Source organism: Mustela lutreola, chromosome 5, assembly GCF_030435805.1.
Source record: "Mustela lutreola isolate mMusLut2 chromosome 5, mMusLut2.pri, whole genome shotgun sequence".
Taxonomy (NCBI): domain Eukaryota; kingdom Metazoa; phylum Chordata; class Mammalia; order Carnivora; family Mustelidae; genus Mustela; species Mustela lutreola.
Window position 1 is genome coordinate 107720501 of NC_081294.1, and position 25668 is coordinate 107746168.

The following is a 25668-nucleotide window of genomic DNA, read 5'->3' on the forward strand; positions in this document are numbered from 1 at the left end:
GGGAAGGAGCGAAGTTGGTGAAGTAAGTGATGTGACAATGCCATTGTCTCACGAAGTACAACCGGTGGGGGTAGCTGTTTGAAAAAGATTTGAGATAATGAATTAACAAGCTAGGGCTTTCCTCTTAAAAAGAGAACTTCTTTGGCCACAAAGCGTAATTATTTCAGTTGAAGACTTAACTAGCATTAGGCAGGATGACCACGAGGCACCGCTCTCCGCTCAATTGGGCCCTAAATGTCTTTTTTTTTTTTTTTTTTTTTTTTAAATTTCTAGGAGAATGACCCACTATTACTGCGCTAAGACTTTCACCTTACATCTACCTGGAAAGCCCTTAACTCATTACCGCCCCAAACGATTTTAAAAGTACAGTTCAAAGGTCACCTTCTCCAGTCCTTCCCACACCCCCTTGCTGCCGTGCAGCTCTTCTACTGAGCTGCGCGTTCCGGACAGCACGGATTAAGCACTCTTCATCTTTGTGTCCCCGTGGTGCACCGCCGCAACCCCTCAAACTCTAGGCGCTCCATAAATTTTTACTCAGCCGCACGCACCCGTCCAGAGAGCAACTCTAAACTAGCACACGTACCCCTCCCCACCTTAGCCTGCCGGAAGTGACGCACTCTCGGGGACGTATTTCCGGTCCCGAGTGCCGACTCAGTCGCCGGGGGCGGGCTTCTCTGGCTGGCTAACTCAGCTGCCCTGGAGGATTCGTGCGCGGTAAGTAGTTGCGCGCGGCTGAGCGAGATAGGACCCTGGGAACCCCTCCGGCAGGTGCAGCGTATTTCTCTCGTTCGCTCCCAGGGACCCGGCGGAAAGGCGCAGAGACTGACTGCTGGGCCCCCCACAGCTCTCAACGGCAGATGGGGCTGGAGTGCCGGGATCCGAGGCCCGCCCAGGGCGCCGCCGTCGCGGGGACGGCTCTCAGCGGTCGGGTGCTAGCCGCCTGGGCTGGCGCGTCCAGCCCTACCGGGACCCGGTGTCCAGTGGGCTCCCCCAACTACATCTTGATACTCAGAGCTTCCCCCTTTCCTTGTCCTCATAGGAGGGATAATGCACCTCTAGGACAGCTCCAGTCCCTACCGTGACAGTCGCTGGAGCTGCAGTGAGCAGTGTGTGTGTAGCGTCTCGCGGACTGGTTGGCTCCGCCCTTCAGCGTGTGTTTCTGGGAGGTTTCTAACCACGAGACTTGAGGTTTTTAACCCTGTTTGGTACACGGGATGCCGCCCCCAAAGGGGCGCGGCTCAGTAATTGAAAAGGATTGGAAACCACTGGGCTCGAAGTGGTTTATAGTCTGAGGAGCTAGAAGACCCAGCATCCTCACGTGACCATAAAAAAACCTCTTTGTATATGTTACGTATCAATCTGCGGGAAGGGTTGTAATGACAAACTTTGCGCCAAAAGAACAGCATTTCTGTGTACTTAATTTGCTATGCAGATTGTTTGCACTGAACTGATTCAGCGAGAAGGTGGGATGAGAGTAGCCTTGGGACTTAGAGATAGGAAACAGCCAGGAAAACTGCAGAATTTGGGAAGAGTCACTTCACTCACTGTATTACTTTGTGATTCAAATTTTACAAAGTAACTTGGTAACTTGGTTACTTTATCAAATGTTTTACAGTTTTAAGCATTTATATATGTGTTGGGTTTTTTGTTTGTTTTACCGGTGGGATAGCTCTTTTGGTAAGGGTCGATTTATTTTATAGGCATATCTGTGCCGCATATTATAAAATTAAATATACAGATATCTAAATGAAGTGTTTAAATAATCAAGGCTTTAACTTATGGGCATAATGTGATACACTGTGGATCTTTAGTGGTTTTTTTTTTTTTTTTTTAATGGTTACTAACATCCATGCTTGTCTTAAAGCTTGATAAAGTACCGCTGATGAAATCATGACCAGGTGGGCCCGAGTAACTACCACTCATAACAAGAGACCTTTGGCTGCAACATCATGGGAGGACATGAAGAAGGGGTCCTTCCAGGGAGAAAGCCAAAATCTACCAAAGAATAAACAACTTGAAGCCAAAAGGCTCTCTGTTAAAAATGATGCTCCCCAAGCAAAACACAAAAAGAACAAAAAGAAAAAGGAGTACTTAAATGAAGATGTAAATGGATTCATGGAATACCTAAGACAAAACTCACAGATAGTTCATAATGGAGAGATGATAGCAACAGACAGTGAGGAGGTAAGGGAAGAAATTGCAGTAGCTTTAAAGAAGGATAGTCGACGGGAAGGAAGAAGACTAAAAAGACAAGCAGCAAAGAAGAATGCAATGGTAAGATCATTACTTTAACTGCAATACTACTTTATATAGGTCAGAACTATTATTCATATACTCACACATGTATATTCTAACAGAATCTGATGCTCTTACATACTAGATTTATAAAGCATCTTTTTGAGGGCTAGTAATAACATTAGGACTATTTTAGCACTTCCTGTATGCTGGGTACATGATGTGATTAATCATCACAACAACACTATAAAGATAGTAGCATTAGTCTCATATGCGGAGAAAACACTGATGTATAGGCAGGTGTAAAAAAGTGCTGACAGCCACATAGCTAGTATAGTAGCGGAGATGAAATTCAAACCCAGAGCTTGTCTGACTTCAAAACCTATGTTCTTATTCCTGCCTTCCAGTAGCTTCTTTTCAAACAGGCATTTAAAAAAAAAAAAAAAAAAAAAAAAAAAGTAAGGTGGAGGGTTAAGTGCAACAGGTTAAATATGTGTGGTTCCCTTTAATTGGAAAGGATGTTTTTTGTCTTTATGCATGAACAACTGAGGCGCAGGAATGAGATCTAATAAGAATCACACTAGTTAGTAACAGAGCAGAGTAACAAGAGTTAAGATCCTTTGAGTTTGTTCCTAGTCATTGCTCCATCCCTTCTCCATACTACTCAGAGGAATGTTGGGGGCTGCACGTTGATTTCTTTTGCCCACCCTTGGATTTTTAAACTGTCAGACGTAGGAAATGAAATACTTCATATAATTCTTTACCTTCTCTAAGTGAATTTTCCAAGTCTTCTAGTAAGATACTACATAAAGATCAGTATTTGTTATCAATTTACACCTTCCTTTTTTTTTTTTTAATTTGACATAGAGAGATCACAAGTAGGCAGAGAGGCAGGCAGAGAGAGAGAGAGGAGGAAGCAGGCTCCCTGCTGAGCAGAGAGCCAGATGCAGGACTCCATCCTGGGTCCCCGAGATCATGTCCTGAGCTGAAGGCAGCGGCTTAACCCACTGAGCCACCCAGGCGCCCCACACCTTCATTTTTATTTGCAGGATTAGTTTTATATATAGTTGCAGATAATTATTTAGAGATAATGCTAATCAAACATTCCTTATGAATAAATATGGATAGAAAATGTAATCATTTTTATTTGGATCAGGATAGCTTTATTTAAATTGTACCATTATTTAAAAATATTTTAATTGGGATGCCTGGGTGGCTCAGTTGATTAAGCACCTGACCTGATTTGGGCTCAAGTCACAACCTCAAGGTCATGAGATCAAGCCCTATGTCAGGCTCTACACTCACTGAGGAGTCTGTCCCTCTCCCTCTGTGTCTCCCCTTGTTTGCGTGTGTTCTCTCTCTCTAAATAAATACAATCTAAAAAATTTTTTGTCAAACTAATTTAACTTAAAGGTAATGTAACTTAAAGATAATTTCATTGACATAGGCAGTATGATGAATTGCATAGTATTCGAAACATTTATATTGACTTTTTTTTTTTTAAGATTTTATTTATTTGACAGAGATCACAAGTAGGCAGAGAGGCAGGCAGAGAGAGAGAGGACAGAAAGTAGGCTTCCTTCTGAGCAGAGAGCCCGACGCGGGGCTCGATCCCAGGACACTGGGATCATGACCTGACCCGAAGGCAGAGGTTTTAACCCACTGAGCCACCCAGGCACCCCCATATTGTGACCTTTTAAGAGAAGTTTTATATTTGTAATTAAGGGAGAAAGATATTGGTTTTCAAGAAAAAAATAAATGCTTTCTATTAAAGCATATATTTTAAAAGTATGTAGTTTGTTCAGTCTGAGCATCAGTTCTTAATTGCTAATAAATTAAGATAATTTATGATGTTCACTGTCGATAGTCCCATCTATGTTAAATTTAGGATCATTCAAGAAATTTTCATTTGAAAAAAAAAATAAAAAGAAATTTGCATTTAGTGACTGTTGGGTTTTAAAGGTGAAAACCTGGGGTGCCTGGGTGGCTCAGCTGGTTAAGCATCTGACCCACTGAGGTCATGATCACAAGGTCCTGGGATGGAGCCCTGCTTCCAGCTTTGTGTAGGGTGCCATGCTCAGCAGAGAGTCTGTTTGCCCCTCTCCCTCTGCACCACCCCCACCTCGTGCTCTCTGTCTCTCTGTCAAATAAATAAATAAAATCTAAAAAAAAGAAAAGGTAAAAACCTAATCAGTGAACTGTCATGTTACTAGAGACCATGTTGACTTCACCAGGACTTCTGCTCTTCTTATTATGGTGATCTAGTTTTTAGCCATTAGCTTTTCCTGAACCTGTATAAAACTGCATTTTCTTTGTTTGGACCACCTCATACTAAATGTAAAAGTTAGTGAAGACTTAAAGGGGTTCATTCTCTTCCAGTATGTTATGAAATGGAAAAAATGAGGACATAGTTGCAATATATTGTATCTTTTATCTGCCTGTTTAATTTGCTTTTTAAAAATCCTGTGCTTATTTAAAAAAAAATTGGTAAAAAATTTTTTTAAAGATTTTATTTACTTATTTGACAAAAGGAGAGAGAGCATGAGTAGGCAGAGTGACAGGCAGAGGAAGAAGGAGAAGCAGGCTCCCCACTGAGCCAGGGAGCCCAATGCAGGATCAGTGAGGGGGAGCCCAGGAGCCCAGGCCCCCAGGATCATGACCTGAGCCAAAGGCAGCCACTTAAGTGACTGAGCCACCCAGGCGCCCCTTTTTTCAAAAAAGTTTTTGAAAAAATAAACCATTTGTTGTCCAAGAAATATATATATATATATATACACACACACACACACACCTTTTTTCAGTTTATATAAAACAGTTTACATATTTTTGAGTATCCACCATATTTGATTATGACTACTGTTCTTATTCATTACAGCAAAAACTATTCTCCACATTAGTAGGTAGTATGTAAAACAACCAAATAATTATTTAGTGTTATGTTGGAGCCAGATATTTCATGTTATAATTATTCTTTTAAAATGTATTGTGTAGGGGCGCCTGGGTGGCTGTCGTTAAGTGCCTGCCTTCAGCTCAGGTCATCCCGGGTCCTGGGATTGAGCCCCACACTGGACTCCCTGCTCAGAGGGTAGCCTGCATCTCTCTCTCCCATTCCCCCTGCTTGTGTTCCTGCTCTCGCTATCTCTTTCTCTGTCAAAAAAATTAGTATCTTAAAAAAATGTATTGTGTACATACTCTAAAAATGAAACACCTAATTCTGAGTATTAAAGAATATGCATTAAAGTTATGAAAAGTATAAGATACGTTCTTTGGTAGGAAATATAATTTGAATCATAATTTAAATGGCATCATTTGACTCAAATGTATTCAATTATATGAACTTTGTAAGTACTAGTATGAATTATGCCTGATAATTTTTATGGTCATTTTCTATTTTTCACAGAAAACTCAGTTTTTCTAGAAAAGACATCTCCTTAATGAAGTTAATAGTCCATATTTGCTTAATTCATTTAAGTAGTTTCTATGAAACCATTTTTAACTTTGTGTCTGAGATTGATGGATTTATGAATAGATGGTTTTCAGAAGTACTGATACCCTCTCCTGGAAATGACGTTTATTGTTAAGGAATGTATGGAACAACTTTTTTCTACAGATAAAACATTGAGATTTTTTTAAAAAGAGCTAGATAACAAATGAAAGACATTTTAAAGATATTTTTGAATTCAAGAATTAATAAAGCCAGTGTAGTTTTGTAATGTGGAAACTCACATTTTGTTTTCCCAGGTATGTTTCCATTGTAGAAAACCTGGCCACGGGATTGCAGATTGCCCAGCTGCCCTTGAGAATCAAGATATGGGAACTGGAATATGTTACCGGTGTGGGTCCACAGAGCATGAAATAACCAAGTGCAAAGCCAAAGTAGACCCAGCTCTTGGTGTGTTTTCTTTCTATTGATTTTTAGTGTGGTAAATGTCAGAAGTGGGATTTTGGGGGACAGCGTTTGTCATGAGCGTGCCACTTATTATTTTGAAATTGAGATTAAATTTTAAGCTGTATAAAAAATAAGGGTTTTTTCCCCAGATTATTTAAAATAATATGAATTATATGACTTGTTCTGTACTTAGCCAACTTAACAGAAAATGTTGATCCTTACAGGTGAATTTCCTTTTGCAAAATGCTTTGTTTGTGGGGAAATGGGGCATCTATCCAGATCTTGTCCTGATAATCCCAAAGGACTCTATGCTGATGGTGAGTACCATTACCCTTATATGTCAGAAAAGGTGAATTAGAATGCAGAGTTGTGATTTAACATCGAGTCTTAATTAGCTCTTGAATCAATTCTTGGACAAAAAACAAAACCTTAAGAACTTCAGTTTTTATCAAACTCTATTCTATGTACCGGACTTTATGTGTAATATGACATATTAATCAAGACAAAAAGCTAACGTATATATTTTAAGCTTTTTGCTTGTTTCAGCATTATTTGTGAGAGTCTGTTATAAATACCTACTTTTAAACACAACAGAAGCAAAGGGGGTATATCTCAAGCTAATATAAGACTTTAAAAAATAGTGTTCTGGATTTAATAACAGGCTAGCATACCATTTTGGATAGATGGGCTGGTAGACACTTTTCAATATGATAGTAATCTTTATTTCTGAATGCTTTCCTTGGGTAATCGTCTAGCGTGGGATCATGTACTGCTCTCATCTTTAGCTCAACTAACATCTTAAGCTCCTTGAAGTCTGTGATGTCCGAAGCTTTAAGAAGGAAATTTTCTGTTACTATGAGTAAGGTGCTTATGTGCTAACTGATGCCATCAGGTTCCAGATACCTCTTGTATGACATGTCCTGGGTTGCATGGGAGAAGTCCAGTGAAAGGGCACAGCGTTCAAATCAAACTGATGGGTTATAGCTCTACTACCATCACTCACTAGTGGGACTTTGGCTGAGTTCTGTTATTTCTCTCAGTTCATTTTCCTTGCCTGTTAAATGGAGATGAAAAACTATATTTCCTTGGTTCTAAGATGTATATTTTCTCACATTTTAATGTCTCTGAACTCAGAATATATCTTACCAATGGTGAGTGCCATGTAATTGGCAGGGATTTTTTTTTCATCCCTGAGAGGTTTGTAAAATAATGATATAGCTTATATTCAGTGTCTTAGATTTGATGAATTATGGTATTGATTGAATTATGGTACTGAAGAGCTTTGAAAATTAAAATAGATTGTTCAGGGTCCCTCTCCCATTTCACTTTGGCACCTATAACAGTAAAGAAGCTAGCCCTGGAAAAGGCCCATAGGAGCCTTTCAGTTTTAAACTTATGACACAGGTCAGATGACATGACTGATGATAAAGATGGCTTTGGATGGTTATGCAAAATGAGTAGATGTTTTTTAAAAGTGCATCCAAGGAAAGAAGGGATCACAGAGAAGTGAGAATTCAGCCAGGTTTACATCTTATAATGTCAAATTTCTGGGTAAGTCACTTCACAATATAAGCATGTCATGATAATGCTTGACCATTAAGTGATAGTGTTTGACCATTAAGGGAAAGATTAATTTTAGAAACTACATGTGTGGTAATTCACAGTCCTGGAATGTTGCTTAAAGTAGGCAGACAGGCATTTTTATTAGGGTTAGGGTGCCTGACAGATAGAAGGCACTAAAACAAAAGTGAATTTGGTTCCTTTTGTAACTGATCACCCCCATCTGACCTGTACAGATGAGCAATGGCTCCTAATCTTTTTGGGGTCATTAATCATTTGATAAGAAATATGGACATCCTCCTCGACAAAATGCATCTGGACACGACTTTTGCTTACAGGTTCAACAGTTCACAAATCTTTGCCTATGTAACCACAGTTAATGATCTTATATGCAGTGGCTCTTGGACACTCCAGAGCACAAGTACCTTCTTCCATTATCTCTCTCCCCTCTGTCCCTCTTCTCTCCTGAAGGCCAGGTGCAAGAACTAGTGGATAGGTACAGTTTAGGGCTCTGTGGGATCAAAAGGACAGAGAGTGGACTTATTATCAGGAATGGTGGCACCTACCTGTATTCCTGTTTCCACCTCCCTGTGCACTGACAAGGCTGTGAGGACCAAATAAGATATGAAAAGTGCTTTGAGACATTACAGTCCCTTGTAAGTATGAGAAGTTTTCAGTGACTTTGTTCTTTTAATAGGTGGTTGCTGTAGACTCTGTGGCTCTGTGGACCATTTTAAGAAAGATTGCCCTGAGAGTCAGAATTCAGGTGAGATCTATGGGCCTCTATTTAGAAGGCTCGATGTTATTATTCTGTGTTTTTGCTGAATTTTGTTAGTACTGAGGTACCACTAATTTTAAGACAATCCGGTTTCTTGCTGCAATGACAGTCTAGTCATTTCTCTGTCAGGAGTAGATGCATTCGTAACTGAGCACTAGTAGCTGGTACTGTCAGGTGGGAAATGGTGACCACTAAGCCCTAGAGGACCCTCATCTTACAAAGCATCTTACTTATACACATTTTTAACTGCCAACTAATGAATTTAATAATAAAGCCAATTCTGTCACCAACAGAAAAATACTGATTCACTAAGAGGAAATAAAAAATATGAAAATCACTCAATATTTTAATGATTGAGCATTCTCACAAATGGTTTGCTTCATCTATATCTGAAGGATTCAGAGCTGATTGCAAAAACAGCCAAAAATACTAAAATTTTGTTAGGTACACATCATCAGGCCAGTTGTATTTTCTGTCTAATGAAATACTGCTGTTGGTCATCAAAACTTCAAAAATGTTCACTATATGTATGTGAGGGAAGTGGAAATGATTATTGTATTAGTTTACCTGGATTGGAATGATGATAATCTTGAATGGAAGAAAGAACTACTTCCCTACTTCTTAGGGAAAAAGCACATTTCTTTTTGTCTCAAATAGTGACAGTACTACACAAAATCTGCTCATTCTTACTTCCTACCTGAACATTTCCCTTTGAAAACCCAGAGTTCTTGTTTACGGTCTTGTCTAGAAGAAGACAGTCTTTACTACATTGTAGGCAGGAGGACTGAAATGATGGAAGTGGAATTTGAATTCTCCCTCCTGGGAGGGTTGCCATTTCCCGAATGACAAGACTGACAAGCAGATGTTGTATAATTTCACAGGTGGAATCTTGTGCATTTAAAACCGATGCTTCATAAGTCATACTGTTTACAGATTCTTGGAATTCATTGACTCTATAATGATGAACTCTGGGAAAGAATGAAAGAGCTTTCTCATCAATTTGTGCATTGCAAAGCAGTTGCTGCATTTCCCTAATTGGGATGAGAAATTGCCTGCGGTACTCTGAAATCAAGGGTTTTAATCAATTACAGAATGCTCACTCTCCTTTAGTGATGGAGTCTTCCCTCCTTGTGATTATTCATGTCAAAACTAGTTCCTTTGCTCAGCCAGTTCCAAACTACAGGGATGTACTTGATTACCATTTTTCTTACATTCTAACTTCCATTCCTTGACAGATCGAATGGTCACGGTTGGTCGCTTGGCAAAGGGAATGAGCGCCGACTATGAAGAAATTTTGGATGTACCTAAACCACAAAAACCCAAGACAAAGATGCCTAAAGTTGTTAATTTCTGATAATGATTAGTACTGTCATTAGTTACCACCTCATTGTTAAACATTCTGAACTGGGCCTACTTCGCAGATTGGATCTGGGCTCCCTTGGAGACCTGTGTTGTAGATACCAGTATGATCAGGGAATGATTGCATAGTTTCCTGAGTGCTGTCCATTAAAGAGTTCTTTTATCACTGGAGAAAATCACTGGAGAAGTAGAAGACGTTAGAATTGGATTCTCTAAAAGAACATTTTTAACAGAACTTAGGTATAACTAAGTGGTTGTATGCTTGATTGTAACAATTATCTTTTTCTTAAAAAGTATGTGTTAATGTGAACCACCCCTACATAAAGTTTTACTGCTTGGCATTTAGAATTGAATTTTTAGTTAGATTGTTTTCTTTGTTCAAAATACCACCTTATTATGAATTTATTAATTGCCACAAAATCCACTATATTTTTAAGATAATAAAAATTCATTTGCTATTTACTTTTTTTTCTGAATACCTGATTCTTGATTGTACTAGCCATTCTCTCTTTATGTCCAGGTACAAACCCTTTGGAAATACCATCTTTTGTGAAGTCTAGGTAAGATTAATTTTGGTTAATATTTATTTTAGTTTTGACATAAAGAAGTACAAATTATTGAGGTAAAATAGAAGAATACTTAACAGCAGCTCTTCTTTGTCCTTGATTTTTCAAGAGAGAAATTCCAGCCGAAATTTAGTTTTGGGTATTCGGCCAGAATGATGTCACTTAACAGACTGTATATTACTCTTAGCAGCATTTTGTTCACATGTTTTAGATGCGTCCAGGTGAGAATGCAACTTTCACTGTAACAGAGTTAGAACACTAATTAGAGACCCATTAGCTTCTTTGATTTGATGAATACATGCATACTTAATACATATATTTCACAAGGCTTATGGCTCCCATTGTACTGTTTAATGGAATGACTCCAGTGGATTGTGTGTTTCATTTGGAATTTTACCTGATTGGATACATTTGTAACTAAAGGAAACAGCTGTGATTATTCACTGATGCTTCAAAAGCAAAATATTTACCAAATAAGAAAAGAAACACTTTTCTCTATTTTAATGTCTGCATACCTCAACAGTGCTAGTTTTAATAGGAGCTGTTGTTTTATTTTTGATGAGAGGAAAACAGGATAGAATATAGCTCAGCCTCCCAGAAAGGAGTGCCATTTAAAAGAAATCACCCAAGTCGTGCAGCTGGAAGAGGGCAGCAGTACTGTCTTAGACATTTAGTCCAAACACACCCAGATTTATTTCACCTGTCCTATGAGGTGCCAAAGACTCTGGAGAGTCAAAAGCCTCCTCAAGTGAGGAAGGCAAACATTAACTTTATTTATGCACTGCATCTTTCTCCAGTTCCTGCTGTGTTTCTGGTACTCTTTTAGGTACTTGGGATTGTGGTTGTGATGAAGTCAAACAAGGTCACATGCATTCTAATGCAGCTTTAGGATGGAGAGGAGACTTGAGGGGAAAATACGTATTTGACATACCAGTGTATCAGAAAAATAATATACGAAATATTTTATTACATTTAAAAAATATTCTGTTGAGGGGCGCCTGGGTGGCTCAGTCGGTTAAGTGTCTACCTTCGGCTCAGGTCATGATCTCAGGGTCCTGGGATCAAGCCCCACATAGGGCTCTTTGCTCAGCAGGGAGCCTGCTTCCCCCCTCCCTCTCCCTGCCTGCCTGCCACGACCCCTGCTTGTGCTTTCTCACTATCTCTCTCTCTGTGTCAAATAAATAAATTAAATCTTTAAAAAAATATTTTCTGTTGCATCCCCTAGGACTTCGTCATTAGCATTCTTCCATCAATCCTCTGGAAATGCCACCTCTTACAAGCTTATCTTTCACTTTTCCAAGGCTGAGTCCTAAATCCATCTGTCCTAATATCCCTGATTTCATTTCCTCCTTGGATGTTTCACCAACACCTCAAATCATTATTGCAGTAATTTTCCAAAAAAATATAAATTCAAAGACCTCCGATAGGCAGAAGTTAGAAGCATCTCCGTTACAGGAGAGGTTTGAAATTTTACCATACAAAATTTTAGTGTAATGTAACCCCTTTATTGCTAATTTTTTTGCCTTTTTTAAAATCTAACAATATTCTCAAAAATCTACTTCTGATCTGTATAGTCATTTAAACCTGCATATCCACTCTTCTTACTGTATGTCAATGTTAATTCATAAAATTGAAGCACAGTCCAAAGTTCGTGTAAATGAAAGCCTGCTGACATAGAATAAAAATAACCACCAGACCTAGGTTCGGGAAGTAGATGGGCTGGGGTAGGGGTAGGCAGGGGAAGCAGAGGTAGAGATTTGACCTACGGATGGCAGGATGTACCTAATTTCTTAACGCTCTAAACTCTCATGAAGAAGTCCTTCAACTCTTAAATGTTGTCCTGTAGAGGAGGCCAACTTGACATGTGCTGGTTTGTCCTAGGAGTTAAGACAAATCACAGAGTAGAATAATGAATCTTGAAGTCTGGGGAATAAAGTGCTAGTATAATGGTTATGAAAGAAAAGCTCGGTTAATACCCTCTTTCTCTGTGATATCACATTTTGCAGGTACTTTTTGTGTGTATATATAGCAATAGATACTAAATTGGTCAGCCACCTTGAATATATGTGAAATGACACTAGTAAAGTAGTTCCTATTACTGAAATTGATTGAATTCCATTATGTTTTAATGTCTTCCTAATTTAAAGCTCTAAAACATGTAATACGTCTTGTCAGATGCTCGTGACGTACAGATATCTGCCATATATAGAATAGTCCCACACTATTAATCAACTAGCCAACTTACCATTTTTGATTTTAAAATTTCATAAAATTTTAAACAGAACACATGTTTCTCTGTAACGTAAAAATGCTTATGATCATTTTAAACTATATTTGTACCATTATATGGTCCATACAAAATTGCATACGGGCCATTTCCACTGCCCGTGCCCCCAGAAGGGAGGAAAGCCACAGATGATCTAAAACAGTGTTAAAACTCTTCTAATAATACAATCCAAATCACTGGTATTTGACCTGAGACCAATTTTATTTTTTAACCCCTTACTGCCTTTTGCTTAAGCCAAAACTAAATTATTTTGTGGCCCCAAATCTTGCCAGTTTTCAGGGCTAAGTGTACTTGGAATTAAAGGTGGGAAATAAAATTACAGGTAATTGAAAGTTTACCATTTAAAATATGTTTATCAATCCATCCTCAGTAGCATTCTCTAAGAATTGTATACAAGAGGCTGCTGTTTCTTCAATGGATTTTGACCAGCCACCAAGATTTCCAGCAAAGTAAGGAGAGATGCTAGCAGAAATCTGGTTGAAGTATGACACCTGTCTCAAAAAGAAAATACATTATTTTAATTGTTTATTGACTGAGACTTTTCCAAAAAAGTTTTGGGGTTTTTTTTAAAGGTTTTATTTATTTGATAGTGCACAAGCAGTGGGAGTGGCAGGCAGATGGAGAAGGAAAAGCAGTCTCTGCTGAATAAGGAACCTGATAAGGGACTCCATCCTAGGGCCCTGGGATCATGACCTGAGCAGAAGGCAGATACTTAACCCACAGAGTCACCCAGGCACTCCAAGAAAGGGAGTCAAGCAGGGATCTGAATCCAGTTGGTATAGGGGAGTCTATGGTCCTGATTTTCTGGGGATGTTCTGGAATGGAACTAAAAGGATGACCTCAGGATTCTCCTGATGTGGACACACATTACAGAATTACACTTAACTAGGAAATGTGGGTAAAAGATTTCTCTGTATCTGTAGGAGCAAATTAAGGTGCAGATGTTTCATCAAACTTACGGTACAGGAACTGCTGTCGATTGCATGGATGAGAAATCCCGCACAGATGATTTCACTTCTGATGTACTGTGGAGAAGGTGGGACTGATGGTAGAATAACGGATTTCACTGCCACCATGTAACTGTCACTGAAAAATGAAAGGACATTCTCTAAGTTATTGTGAGAAATGAAGGATAGTTGTTCGAAAACAAATTCCTGCAGTGAATTCCACTTATATAAGTAGAAGTGCAACTATGGAGAACCCTCTCCTAGATGAGGGCTCCACACATACATTCTCTATGGCTACCTTCAAGTGTAGGAAAGGGTAATAAGGGCCATAGGTGTTGTCTGCCTAAGAATTAGTTAAACTTTGCACAACTCCACAAGGCTGGAGTCAAGTTCTAAGCATGTTTTGTTATGCCCTAATGGGTTGTAAGGACCACCCTTAACAAATGTTAACATTTTGCTGTGTATCCCTTCACAACTTTTTATAAATATATAACACTGACATTAGCAAATGCATGTACAGATTTTTGCATAAATGCATGTTATAAATATCAGCCTATAATCTGATTTTTTGCCTACCAGTAAATCTTTGGAGTTATTTCTGAATCAGTGCCTCTATAGCTGCTTCAACCTTTTTATTTTTTATTTTTTTATTTTTTTAAAGATTTATTTATTTATTTATTTGACAGAGAGAGAGAGAGAGAGAGAGAGAGACCACAAGTTAGGCAGAGAGGCAGGCAGAGAGAGAGGAGGAAGCAGGCTCCCCGCTGAGCAGAGAGCCCGACGCGGGACCCGATCCCAGGACTCCGAGATCATGACCTGAGCCGAAGGCAGCGGCCCAACCCACCGAGCCACCCAGGCGCCCCAGCTTCAACCTTTTTAATGATGGCATAGTACTCTGCAGTATGGCTCTACCCTAATTTATAAGACGGACCTTCATTTTATTTCTCTACCTTTTGTCAAATAAATAAATATAGTGATATTACAATGAACATCCATGTGTGTTCCTATGCACACATGTGTGTGATTTATTTCCACAGGCCAGCTTTGACATTGGAAATTATGCTGGCCAGTTCCAAGTGTAGCCCTTAAATATCTGAGAAGCTTCTACTACTTATTTCTTTGAATTCTTAGGATACTTCTTAGAACATAGACACCATGCCCAGAGAAGTCCAATGCCCACAGAGAAGTCAGGAACAAGCACTCTAGTGAAAAGCCCTAGCTGGCAGCCAGGTCTTTTAAATGTCTAGCATAATTGAGCCTTTGTAAATTCTAAACCGCTCCTGATGTTTTATTTGGCAGTCACTGCATTTTTACTGATAATGGAATATTCTAAAGGTTTGCTAACTATCAATGTGATGTGTGCATAGGAAAAGGAAAAGGGACTTCTTCAGGAATCGTGCACAGTGCTTTGCACACAGGTGGCATTTAATAAATGCCTTTTAAAAATAACTAAATGTTCATCTAGAAGAAATTCAGATGAACCTCATTCAAGACCAGAAATGCCAATATTGCCTTCCTTATTTTCATATCAACTTTTTCATTCTACTCTCTTCTACAAAACATCACTACAGCACTTGCGTTGCTCATACTCACCCATCTTTGAGAGGCTTTCTCCGTGATACAAGCACTACCAAGTCTTTGGGCTTGTCACCATTCACTATAGGACAAGTGATATGATATATCTGATCAGCTTCGCTCACCCAATCTATCACTTCACAGGACCTGTGTAAATACAACAGTGAAAGAAAGGCTACACTTTCCCACCTGCTATGAATAAGGCATTCACTTCTTCTGTTTGTTTGCAGAACTCCATTACTGAGGCCTACATTCACTCTTCTGTTCACATAACCATCCTGCCAAAGCCGGCATTATTTCTCAAAGTCTATCTTTAGAAAGCTGTTAGGTCTGCAGGAATACTTATGCATGTGATGGAGAGAATGGTGGCCGTGTGATTCTAAGGTCACTGCCCTCCACACTTTGGAGAAAGGCATTTATAGTTGTTTTCCACAAAATTATTTGTGAATGATAATAACATCTGAAGAGTAACGATTTACATGGACAGTCAGCAAAGAAGGACTTGTTAGATAAAGGAATATGGTATCCTGGAAAGAGCACAAAGTTCAGAGTCAAACAACCTGTCTTTGAGTCCCAAATGTACACTTCCTATCTACGTTATGTTAGGCAAGTCACTTTATTTGTGTTTTCATTTGTAAAATATACATAATAACGATGGGGTTGTGGTGAGGATTAAATAAAACCCAGGGGTGCCTGGGTGGCTCAGTGGGTTAAAGCCTCTGCCTTCAGCTCAGGTCATGATCCCAGAGTCCTGGGATCCAGCCCCACATCGGGCTCTCTGCTCGGCGGGGAGCCTGCTTCCTCCTCTCTCTCTGCCTGCCTCTCTGCCTCTTGTGATCTCTGTCTGTGTGTCAAATAAATAAATAAAATCTTTTAAAAAATTGTCTAATGCAAGGTATCAATCATAATCAAGTTTAGCCATTTTTTAAAAATATTTTATTTATTTATCTGAGAGAGAGAGAGAGAGATTGAGGAGGGGGAACAGGGTCAGAGGGAGAAGCAGACTTCCCACCGAACAGGGAGCCTGATGGGGGACTCCATCCTGGGACTCCAAGATCACGACCTGAACCTCAAAGGCTGACACTCAAACGACTGAGCCACCTGGGCCCCCAAGTTTAGCCATTTTAAAGATGAGCCTCTATCTCATCAAGATTAGGAAGTAAATGGTAATGCTTGATATAACAGGAAGCCCATCTCACCGATCCCCTCCTTCAGCAAGACACCCAGTGAGGGCCCAGGTGCCATGGCCCCGGAGCTGGGACTCCTCGGAGGAGGAAGGGGCATGGCTTGAGTGCAGTCAGACCCAGCCGGTGCAGGCCGCAAGGTGCACAGCCTGTATACTCCAGGAAAGAGGTGAGAATGGCCGAGACTGGATTGGGTTGCAGGAGTCAGGAAGTAACAGCAGGAAGAGATGTAGGCTGATAGGAGCGGGCCCTGATCAGACAGGAAAAGCAGGAAAGAATGCCTCTGACTTCAGTATCATCCAGCTGCCCCTCAGCTTCTCACCAGGGAATGCTACCTCACCAAAAGAAGGAGGAACCCCTCATGAAATACCAAGAGAGGGAGGTGGGGAAGGACAATTTTGACAAACACTTCCTCGAGAGCAACAAAACTGTATATTAAAGTACAAGGGTGTGCAATTCAGAGCCTGATGGATCTGGGTTCCAATTCCGGTTCAGTTGCTTAGGAAAGCAATCTTGGCAAGCCCCAGAACCTTTCTCTTGTTAAGTGGAAATAATACCAAGCATGGCGTTGTCGGTAGGATGACACCAGATGTGGATAAAGCATGTCAACTCAATAGAAATGATAAATAAAAGACTAAAATAATTTTTGTTTTTTTTCTCAGTAGCATGGGATGCAGTTTTCAGTGCAGTGCAAGTTTTTAAAATATACTCTTTAACTTATAAACAATGGGTCCTATGTCGGGCAATGGAGATGGATTGCAATATGGAGGCCGCCCTTTACATGATGTCATTGAAGAAAATATTTTAAATAATTCTTACACATAATGGGGGTCCCACAAAGGTCTCTTGGTAAAGTCAGACAGGAGATGATAAGCCACATGTGCTGGTCTTTCCACGTGCTTTTCAACCCAAACAGATAAAATGTCATGCTCTTCCAGGGTATATATTTTTATCTAAAAGATAATAACAAGCAAAAAAATGAATTACAAGAGAAAAATGGATATTTCGACTTTAAAAACCACACAGAGTCATACATTGATTGTACCATCTAAGGCATCTTGACACCTGAATAGCTAATGCAGCCAGACGCTGGTAATGTTACCTCAAACGCTTGGGTGTCTAGAACTTGGACCAGGACGTTATCCTCTGCGTCCTCTAAATAATATGAGATTTGGGTTATTTAATTATTGTGCAACAAGGTCTCTCTTGAAAAATTAAAAAATGTAAGCCGTTCTCTTTTTATCTCTTTGTGATGTTTCCCATCATCAGAGAAACAGCATTAGGCTGATAGGCAAGTCAGTGCTTCACCTCCCTCCAGGACCTCAGACACTTTCCTAAGATGTCAAGCATGCCAAGGGGACCCAGGAAGCAAGCCACCGCCTCCAGAACCAACTCAACCTTGCAAAAGGGTTGCTGAAGCACCATGCTACTTCAGCACAAAGCGTTCTTTCATTTGCAAATCACAAGGGCCCATCCTCCTGAGAGGCCAGTTCCTGGGTTTCTAATGTTGTTACTCCTTAGATAAGAGGACGCCTGTCTTGGGAGCCATTTGACATAAACAGTAACCTATCCCCTATTACTCCAAACTCTCCTGCTATTGCACTTTTGCTAATAATCAGAGATATGTGCTCAGCTAGGAACACATTTCTATCCTGCCCATTTCCTCCATCTCTTTCAGGGTGCTTTGAAGTTCGTGCTGAAATGTGCCATCTTATAATCATCCCCATGGCAACAAGCTGTGAGAAGACAAACAAACAGAGGGTTAAGACTTCACTGCAGGAATCAAGCAGATGGACAAGTCAGGCTGTGAGGGAGAAAACCTTTATTTAAACATAAACATTTTCAAGAGGAGAATGAAGAAATAAGAAATTGACTAAAGGCAGCCTAGAAAGAAAAGGAGTGGCTATCTTTTTACACTATTCTACCTTCCCAATTGACCTCTGTGCCAAGACTGTCTTTAAACTAAGCACACAAAGGAGGACATGTCCTGGGCCGTGGACATGTATCAAACAGAAAGCCATGAATGGGGCTCAGCTGGTGGCAGACTCTCACCCCCAGCACAGCCATGCCTACCTTTACAGGCAGGAGTAAAAGGAGGCTCCCTGGTGTAAATCCTGAAGGAAGTCGTCTTCTCAGAACTTGGAGGCCATGTGACCCTAAGTCTGGGGCCCTGTAGTCTCAGAGGAGGTAAGGGCAGGTGGCCTGGGTGAATTCCTTACCTTCTGTCCAATTTAGGCGTTGGGGCAGCCATGCTCTACACTAATGGAGTCAGGGTGGAGAGGGATGGAATCTAGGGCTGAGCACTCACTAAGGGCCGAAGTGGGGCTCCTCAAATTCCTATGTTTCAGGTCTCTGTGTACTTCAGAATGTGACCTTATTTGGAAAGAGGGTCACTGCAGGTGTGATTAGTTAAGATGAGGTTAAAGTGTAGGAGGGTGGGCCCCAATCCAGGAACGACTAATATTCTGATGAAAAGGAAATCTGGGGGCAGGCGTGCACCCTGGGAGGACCCCATATGAAGATGAAGGCAGAAATCAGGTGACACATTGACAAGCCAAGGTCCGACAGAGATTGCCTGCAAAGCAGCAGCAGCAAGAGGAGAGGCCTAGCACAGCCTTTCCCACTTCAAGAAGAATCAAGCCTACCAACACCTTGATCTCAGACATCCAGCTTCCGTGACTACGGATAATACCTCTCTGTGGTTTAAGTCACTTGGTTTGTGGTACTGTTACAGCAGCCCGAGGAAACTGTCACAGCATTGTCCCGGGAAGCTGCTCCCCGGGTTGTAGACACAACGTTTCCTGCTTCCTGAAGCCACAGTGAACCCCAAACTGAGCAGCCACCATTAACCTTTGTCTTCACAGAGCTCACTAAACCTATCCAGCACCAAGGACGTCATTGGACGAGTGAGCCGGATCTCAATCCTTCTCCCATAAGGTGAACGTAGCAGAAAGTCCTCCTCATCGCTGTGCAGTGAGAATCAGCAGCACTGATGTGGACAAAGCTGACAAGGACGGTGGACGTCGGTGCTGATCTCTTTAAACCCTAGTATTTTAGAAAAGCCAACTTCCGCTGAGTGAAAAAAAATTCTCCAAGACCAACTCTTCAAGAGAACATGTTCTCTTTCACGCTCAGAAGAACACAGGTTAAATTCCATCTGTAACCAACTCAAACATTTTTATCACTTGGTGTCTGGCGAATTTTATTCTATGAAATGAAGCTTAAAATGAGTAAGCTTTCAATTTCTAACCATTCATAATGATACTGTTTTTTCATTCTAATAAGATTCTGTTTAATGGATTTGGATATCTTCTACAAACAGCTGAAAAGGATCTCATCTTAGAATTTCATACTATCTGTTTTACACTCTCTGTTGTTATTGCGACAATATTATGGGAAGGAGGACAAAATCATTTTATACAGAGGGTGGGGAGGGGAGACTAACCTTCCTAGGAGGTGCCTGGGGAATGACCCCAAGGGCTCAGGGGAAAAGAACTGGACAGCTGGGGCTCTGGGGCCAGCTGTTCCCCAGCTTCAGTGAGAAGAGTGTCCTCTGGTCTGTTTCCTGTGCTGGGTTTTGTTCCGTGGAGAAGTTTTCAAGCAGTCCTTGCCATTCTGGCTTTCATCATCATCACTCTGTCAAGTCCGTCTCCTACCCATGCTGATTCCTACCCTGAGGATCTGGCTGGAGCTGCTTACTTCCCGGACAGCCCCTTCCACCCTCCAGCATCTACATAAGCTATCTGCAAGGAGGAAAGAATCAGCCTCTCTCCAAAATTCTCTCTAAATATCTGTCTTGCTTTACTTTGGGCTAAGAGATGATCTTAATGATTTAAGTACTACCAATGCTCACTTGTTCATAAGCTACCTGAAAATCCTTTTTCTGCTGTTGTGTGGGTATGTGTGATGTTGCCAAAATAGTCTACAAGCTCCTTTAGGGTGAGGGTGCTCCCTGTATTACTTTTGTCCCTTGCATTATTACTATCAATTCTATCACTGTACCTAGAAATATGAATTACAGGAATAAGTATTACCCAATTTAATTACAAATGCCAGAAATCATAGACTTTTGACATTTAACTAATTTGTATCAACAAGTATAGATTTTTTTTTCTTTTTTCTTTTCTTTTCTTTTTTTTTTTGGTGGGCAGCAAAGCAAGATGTATTGAGCGATAGCAAAATAGTACAAAGTTCCACAGGAGGGAGGGGACCTGAGAGAGTTGCCCAACAATAAGTGTGGATTTTAAAACCTGGAATTAGTATGATTCACAACAGACAGCGTAAGAATTATTCAATGAAAAGATGATAGAAAAAAGAGAGCTGTATTTTAAAATCAAAACAATGTAAAAGTTTTAAAAAGTAAGAGAGAAGAGGATAGCCTAGAACTGGAAAAAATCCAAGTTTTATCATAAATATAATCTAAAGAACTGGAGGGCTTCAAGTTCAACAGAAATGATATAAGAATGTTGCTTTAATTATATTATACCTCCTAATAAGTATCTGTCCAAAAATTAAGAATATTGATGGCTCTTCTTAGACACTAACAAACACAGCATTTTTTTTTTTTTTTTTTTGGTTTAGGTTTATTTTGGCCTCAAACTCCCAAAGAACTGAAGTTTTTTTTGTTTTTTTTTTTTAGAACTGAAGTTTTTATATATTATGTGGCTTTACAAAACATGCTGTCTTCCTTCATTCCAGATGCATGTTTGCCCTTTCCAATGTTGCTTAGAAGCCAGCAAGAAGATTAGAATTCTTAGAAGCAAGAAGCAGATTTCATACTAGTAAAAGAAAACAAAGTCTTGAAGCATCTTTTATGTGGGATAAAGAGAAAAAGAGCATTTTATAACACGAAGCCTATGTTTTTGCATCACTGAATTAGGCATGCATGGAAACAGAAGTGGATCCAAAGAGGGTAAAGGGAGATCTTGAAAGGACTCAGAAGTGAAGACAAAGACATAATAAAAGCCAACAACCCAGAACAAAACACTGGCAAGAGGTCAGAGTTGAAAAGAATCAGTGAAGTCGTACCTGAGTTTACTTCAATTTTAAGGTAAGTGACCATGTCTTTTGTTGTCCAAACTGGGGCATGGAGGCTTTATTAGTAATCATGATTGGACCAATCACTAATTGGATGATGATGATGATGGTGGACCAATCACTAATTAAGATGGCACAACCAGGACTGTCCCAGGAAATTAGGACCTATGGTCACCCCATTGTAGAGGCTGTTGCTTCACTGAAAAAACCAGTACACCCTGGATGTGAACATAGAGAGCTGGCGTGACTGAGCCCCTCCCAGGTGTGATCTGGGGCTGCTGCGATCTGGGACTATCTATGCTGGTGACCTTATAGTCTAGTTAGTATGGGCACCACCTGCCACGGTCTCCTAACATACCTCTGAAATTTGATAAAATCAGAACCAAAATAATACATGTGCATTTAGGTTTGATGATCTGCAAAGCAATGGAAAAAAGTGCTAAGAAGTCAAGACGAGGCTTCTTTCTTATGAAACTCATCATCTAGGTAGGAGGAAAGACCACGAGTAGAAAGTTAAATTACTATGTAAGACCTTGACATCAGTTCAGCATAGCTGTGGACGCAATGCCACCAGACGGTGAGTAATTAATTGACACATAGACTCTGAAGAAGTTAAGTGCTAAGAGGGTTCCTACCAGGGGAGTTCTGCAGTCAGGGGTGACAGAAGAGGCTTCATGCAGAAGCATTTTGTCCTGGGGCTTAAAGACCAGTTAGGATGGAGGCTGATGGCGAGGAGAAGGAGAGAGAAGTGGAGTATGAGACTAAGATCAGAGGTAGGAATGTGTGGGGCGCACCAAAGGACCCCAAGTCCACCAGCATGGAGGACTAGAGACAGATCTGGAAAGATACTTGGCTTGTAGAAAAAGTCTCCCAGAAAAGTTTTTTTACCTTCTTAGAAGCAGCAGCAGGAGCAGCAGAAACACCACCACCATGACCACTCTCATTTGTGAGGGACAGCGGGCTGTGTGTATACCCAGATGCCTCCTACCTTTTCCACCACACTGGTAACCTCCCAACCACTTCTGGCTGCCAGATTCTTGAGAGCCTCCACATTGGCATTACTCAGGGTTCCCTAAAATACAAATATTGTAAAAGCTGAGAGTTCAACCCACAGATATGGGATCAAAGAGTTTCTTTTTATTTTATTTTATTTTATTTTATTTTATTTATTTGTCAGAGAGAGATAGCACAAGCAGGGGGAGCAGCAGGCAGAGGGAGGAGCAGACTTCCCTGCTGAGCAGGGAGTCCGATGCAGGACTTGATCCCAGGACCCTGGGATCATGACCTGAGCCAAAGGCTGACGCTTAACCGACTGAGCCACCCAGGCATCAGGTGATCAAATAGCTTCTTCTTTGAAAATAGGAAATGTTAGAGCCAAAGTGGTAATGCTGAGCTTAGAACTAAGCTATAGGTAACATAATTTCTGTCTCCCAACTCTTAATTCAGAATTCAGACAAAATAACACGAGGCCTGCATGCTTTGCAAATTAGTGTCCATCACATCAATGGGTGTCCACAGGAAAGACAACATTACCTTTCAATATGACTTGGAATCAACATGTTGTAAGGGCCTATTTAGCCAGAGCAATTCCATCCAGTTGAATAATGACTTTGTTGTTTATGCAGTAAAACTTAAACTGACCCTGCGCTCCCCCCACCCCAGGGAACTTACTTAAAAGCAAGTCTGGGAAACCAGTCCCAGGTAACAAAGCCCAAATACAAGGGTGGGTCAGGCCAGGTGGAGGTATCCAATCAGTGGGGGCCCATACTGTCTCCCTAGCTACTAAGGAGTATGGGCCCCGCCCTTTGGGTGCATTTTGGGCGCCAATTCTGACCAAGGTGAATGGCTAGTTCAAATATCTACTATAGTGTAAATTGTTACAATATCATTGGTCACCTGTGTGTGGCCAGGCCCAACCACATGGCCTTTGCCCTTAAAAGCTAGTCTATAAGGCAGAGAGAAGTCGCCTCTTTGCAAGAGATGGCCCTGGCTGGTCCGTTTGATTTTCAGTGCTTGGCGCAGTATAAAGCTTTGCTTGACCTCTTTGTATCAGTCTTGCTCCTTTGATTATGGACCTAACAATGTAATCAGTAAATCTGTATTTCCCTTTCTATTTTATGGTCAAAAACTTTAAAAATGCCCAATGGGGCGCCTGGGTGGCTCAGTGGGTTAAGCCTCTGCCTTCGGCTCAGGTCATGATCTCAGGGTCCTGGGATCGAGCCCCGCATTGGGCTCTCTGCTCAGCGGGGAGCCTGCTTCCTCCTCTCTCTCTGCCTGCCTCTCTGCCTACTTGTGATCTCTGTCTGTCAAATAAATAAATAAAATATTTTTTTAAAAACTATTAAAAAAAACTTTTAAAATGCCCAATACTTTGTTGTTGTATCATAAAAATGCAAGCTGGAAGGCATGTTATTCAGCACAAATCACTGAGAAGTCAGATCCCAGGGTCACGCTGCCTGAATGCATCCCATGACAGAGCCTTCAGGGTCTGTGCTTTGGAAACTGCTTACTGATTGGTTTTGTTTCGTTTTGAAAGGACTGGTTGATATAATGCTCCTTTTCCTCTAACCTGTGCAGGCACAACCTGAATCAGTTAAACATGGGATCTGTCATTTTTATAATGATGCCATCTTCCATTTTATAATGACTTGATTCTTACACAAAGAGCTGCCAATAATAACACCGTTACCTGGTTGTTTATGTCCCAGTGTACAGAGAGTGACACCTCTTCTTTGTGGGAAATAACATATTTTCTGGAAAAAAAAATGAAAATGTTAAGTAACATGTTATAATAATAATGTTTAATAATAAATAAGTTTTCTGGGGCACCTGGGTGGCTCAGTGGGTTAAGCGTCTGCCTTCGGCTCAGGTCATGATCTCGGGGTCCTGGGATCAAGCCCCCCATCGGGCTCTCTACTCAGCAGGGAGCCTGCTTCCCCCCCCCCCCGCCTCTGCCTACTTGTGATGTCTGTCTGTCAAATAAATAAAATCTTTAAAAATAAATAAATAAATAAATAAGTTTTCTTCCATGCATGCAGCACACAACAGTAACCGTGTCACTTTCTTGGGCCTGTATCGGCAGTTTTAAAAGCTGCTTTTAATAGTGGAACCATCAGGAAGAACAATTTCCGTCACAGTTAGCCTCCAGCCAGGAAACATCAGACCTTCTCATTTGACATTATGTGGGAACACAGAGGAGCCCTTTGTTATATAATTTGTTAGATAAGAGATGATAGCATAAAATCCTTACATCCGCATCCTTACCTGCCGAGGCGAATTCTCTTGCGTGCAATAGCTCCACGATACCGTCTAAAATCTTCCTTTTATAAAAGACAAAGGAAAATCAATAAATTTCTAATATTTTAGTGCTGTAGTCCTTAAGTCTCTCTCTCCTAACTCCGTTGAAAGGGCTAGCTGGGACACACACAGTCTCTGTGTGAACCGCCCTCATCACCCACAAAGGGCAGGGGCGCGGGTAAAAACACAATCTTGACAGCCCTGTTCTCTCCTTTTTTAAAGCGGTGGTTGTTTTCATTTCTGTTCCCAAAATGACACCTATGTCTCACTGCAGAGTTTGTAGAAAAGGTGAGAGTTGGCACCAAGGAGAAGGTAGAGTTCCACTGGGTGCGGGGCAGCAGAGAGAATCGGATGTAAAGCGGCGGGAGAAGACAGAAGTACAACCCAGAAGATGATACATTGCCCACAGCAGCCCGCGGCTGAGCAGAGGTGAGGTCTCCGGGGCCTCTGTCATTCCAACAAATGATAAGAGTGACTTGGGGAAGAAAAAGAAGAAGAAAGAAAAGAAAAAGTCCATTTTACTTTGTGATGTAGAAAAGAAAAAAATATATATCCAAAGAGGAATAGCCTTGAAAGGCGTTACTGGTGTGAGGGGATTCTGGGTGGAGCTCTGTACCCACCACTTCCCCCGCCCAGGAAGGGATCTGATTACTGAAACTCACATGCTAATAACTGACCTCTGACATGGGTTTGATTCTGGGAAATGTGACCAGTTCTTCCTTATCATCGACAGCATTGTAAATGAGAAAAGCACTGTTGATGTGCCGGCCTTGGCCCTCAGACCACTCCTGACAGTCAAAGGCTTCCACACGCACTCCCACTTCCACACTGCAGAGGGCGACACAGGGCCGTGGGCAGAGAACGCGAGAGAGCCAGGCCTCCTCTGCCCAAGACCGCCACCACTACTCTCTTCCAAGTGAGAAAAAGAATGACTGGCCTTGGGCTTTCTCTCTC

At 40.9% G+C, this 25668-nt stretch overlaps 2 protein-coding genes and 1 long non-coding RNA gene across 5 annotated transcripts in view; 1 reads left to right on the forward strand and 2 right to left on the reverse strand.

Annotated features, from left to right (window-relative positions):
- LOC131832417 (uncharacterized) overlaps positions 1 to 1223 on the reverse strand; it is a 40494-nt gene extending 39271 nt beyond the window's left edge. Inside the window, exon 1 of the long non-coding RNA XR_009354043.1 lies at positions 1078 to 1223. This is a non-coding gene — a long non-coding RNA (uncharacterized LOC131832417). The remainder of the gene's footprint in view (positions 1 to 1077) is intronic.
- Positions 624 to 25393, forward strand: ZCCHC9 (zinc finger CCHC-type containing 9). 2 transcript variants are annotated; one of them, XR_009354041.1, is made up of 8 exons: positions 624 to 714; positions 1865 to 2274; positions 5977 to 6127; positions 6349 to 6441; positions 8382 to 8450; positions 10342 to 10381; positions 21260 to 21430; positions 24989 to 25393. XR_009354041.1 is itself a non-coding variant. In XM_059175379.1 (6 exons), exons 2-6 carry the CDS (start codon positions 1891 to 1893, stop codon positions 9814 to 9816), a joined length of 816 nt encoding a protein of 271 aa, XP_059031362.1. In that variant the 5' UTR covers positions 624 to 714; positions 1865 to 1890; the 3' UTR covers positions 9817 to 10283. The 2 variants fall into 2 exon arrangements, 1 of the variants encoding a protein (XP_059031362.1); XM_059175379.1 differs by lacking the exons at positions 10342 to 10381; positions 21260 to 21430; positions 24989 to 25393 and adding an exon at positions 9698 to 10283.
- Positions 10331 to 25668, reverse strand: part of ACOT12 (acyl-CoA thioesterase 12) — a 49990-nt gene continuing 34652 nt past the window's right edge. The window contains exons 8-16 of one of the 2 annotated variants that reach the window (XM_059175377.1): positions 25392 to 25542; positions 24682 to 24737; positions 24107 to 24170; positions 22406 to 22489; positions 17200 to 17333; positions 15215 to 15343; positions 13634 to 13760; positions 13013 to 13165; positions 10331 to 12264 (exon numbers count right to left, since the gene is read on the reverse strand). In XM_059175377.1, the coding sequence (XP_059031360.1) occupies positions 13016 to 13165; positions 13634 to 13760; positions 15215 to 15343; positions 17200 to 17333; positions 22406 to 22489; positions 24107 to 24170; positions 24682 to 24737; positions 25392 to 25542 (895 nt within the window). In that variant the 3' untranslated portion in view covers positions 10331 to 12264; positions 13013 to 13015. Of the gene's footprint in view, positions 12265 to 12617; positions 13166 to 13633; positions 13761 to 15214; positions 15344 to 17199; positions 17334 to 22405; positions 22490 to 24106; positions 24171 to 24681; positions 24738 to 25391; positions 25543 to 25668 lie in introns of those variants that run through there. The other variant, XM_059175376.1, reaches the window with a different exon arrangement.

Excerpts from the sequence above, each read along its gene's own strand:
- ZCCHC9 (XM_059175379.1), top strand. The coding sequence starts at position 1,891 with ATGACCAGGTGGGCCCGAGTAACTACCACTCATAACAAGAGACCTTTG. Across the intron at positions 6,128-6,348 it reads CAAAGTAGACCCAGCTCTTG|GTGAATTTCCTTTTGCAAAA; the intron begins GTGTGTTTTCTT and ends TGATCCTTACAG. Across the intron at positions 6,442-8,381 it reads CAAAGGACTCTATGCTGATG|GTGGTTGCTGTAGACTCTGT; the intron begins GTGAGTACCATT and ends TTCTTTTAATAG.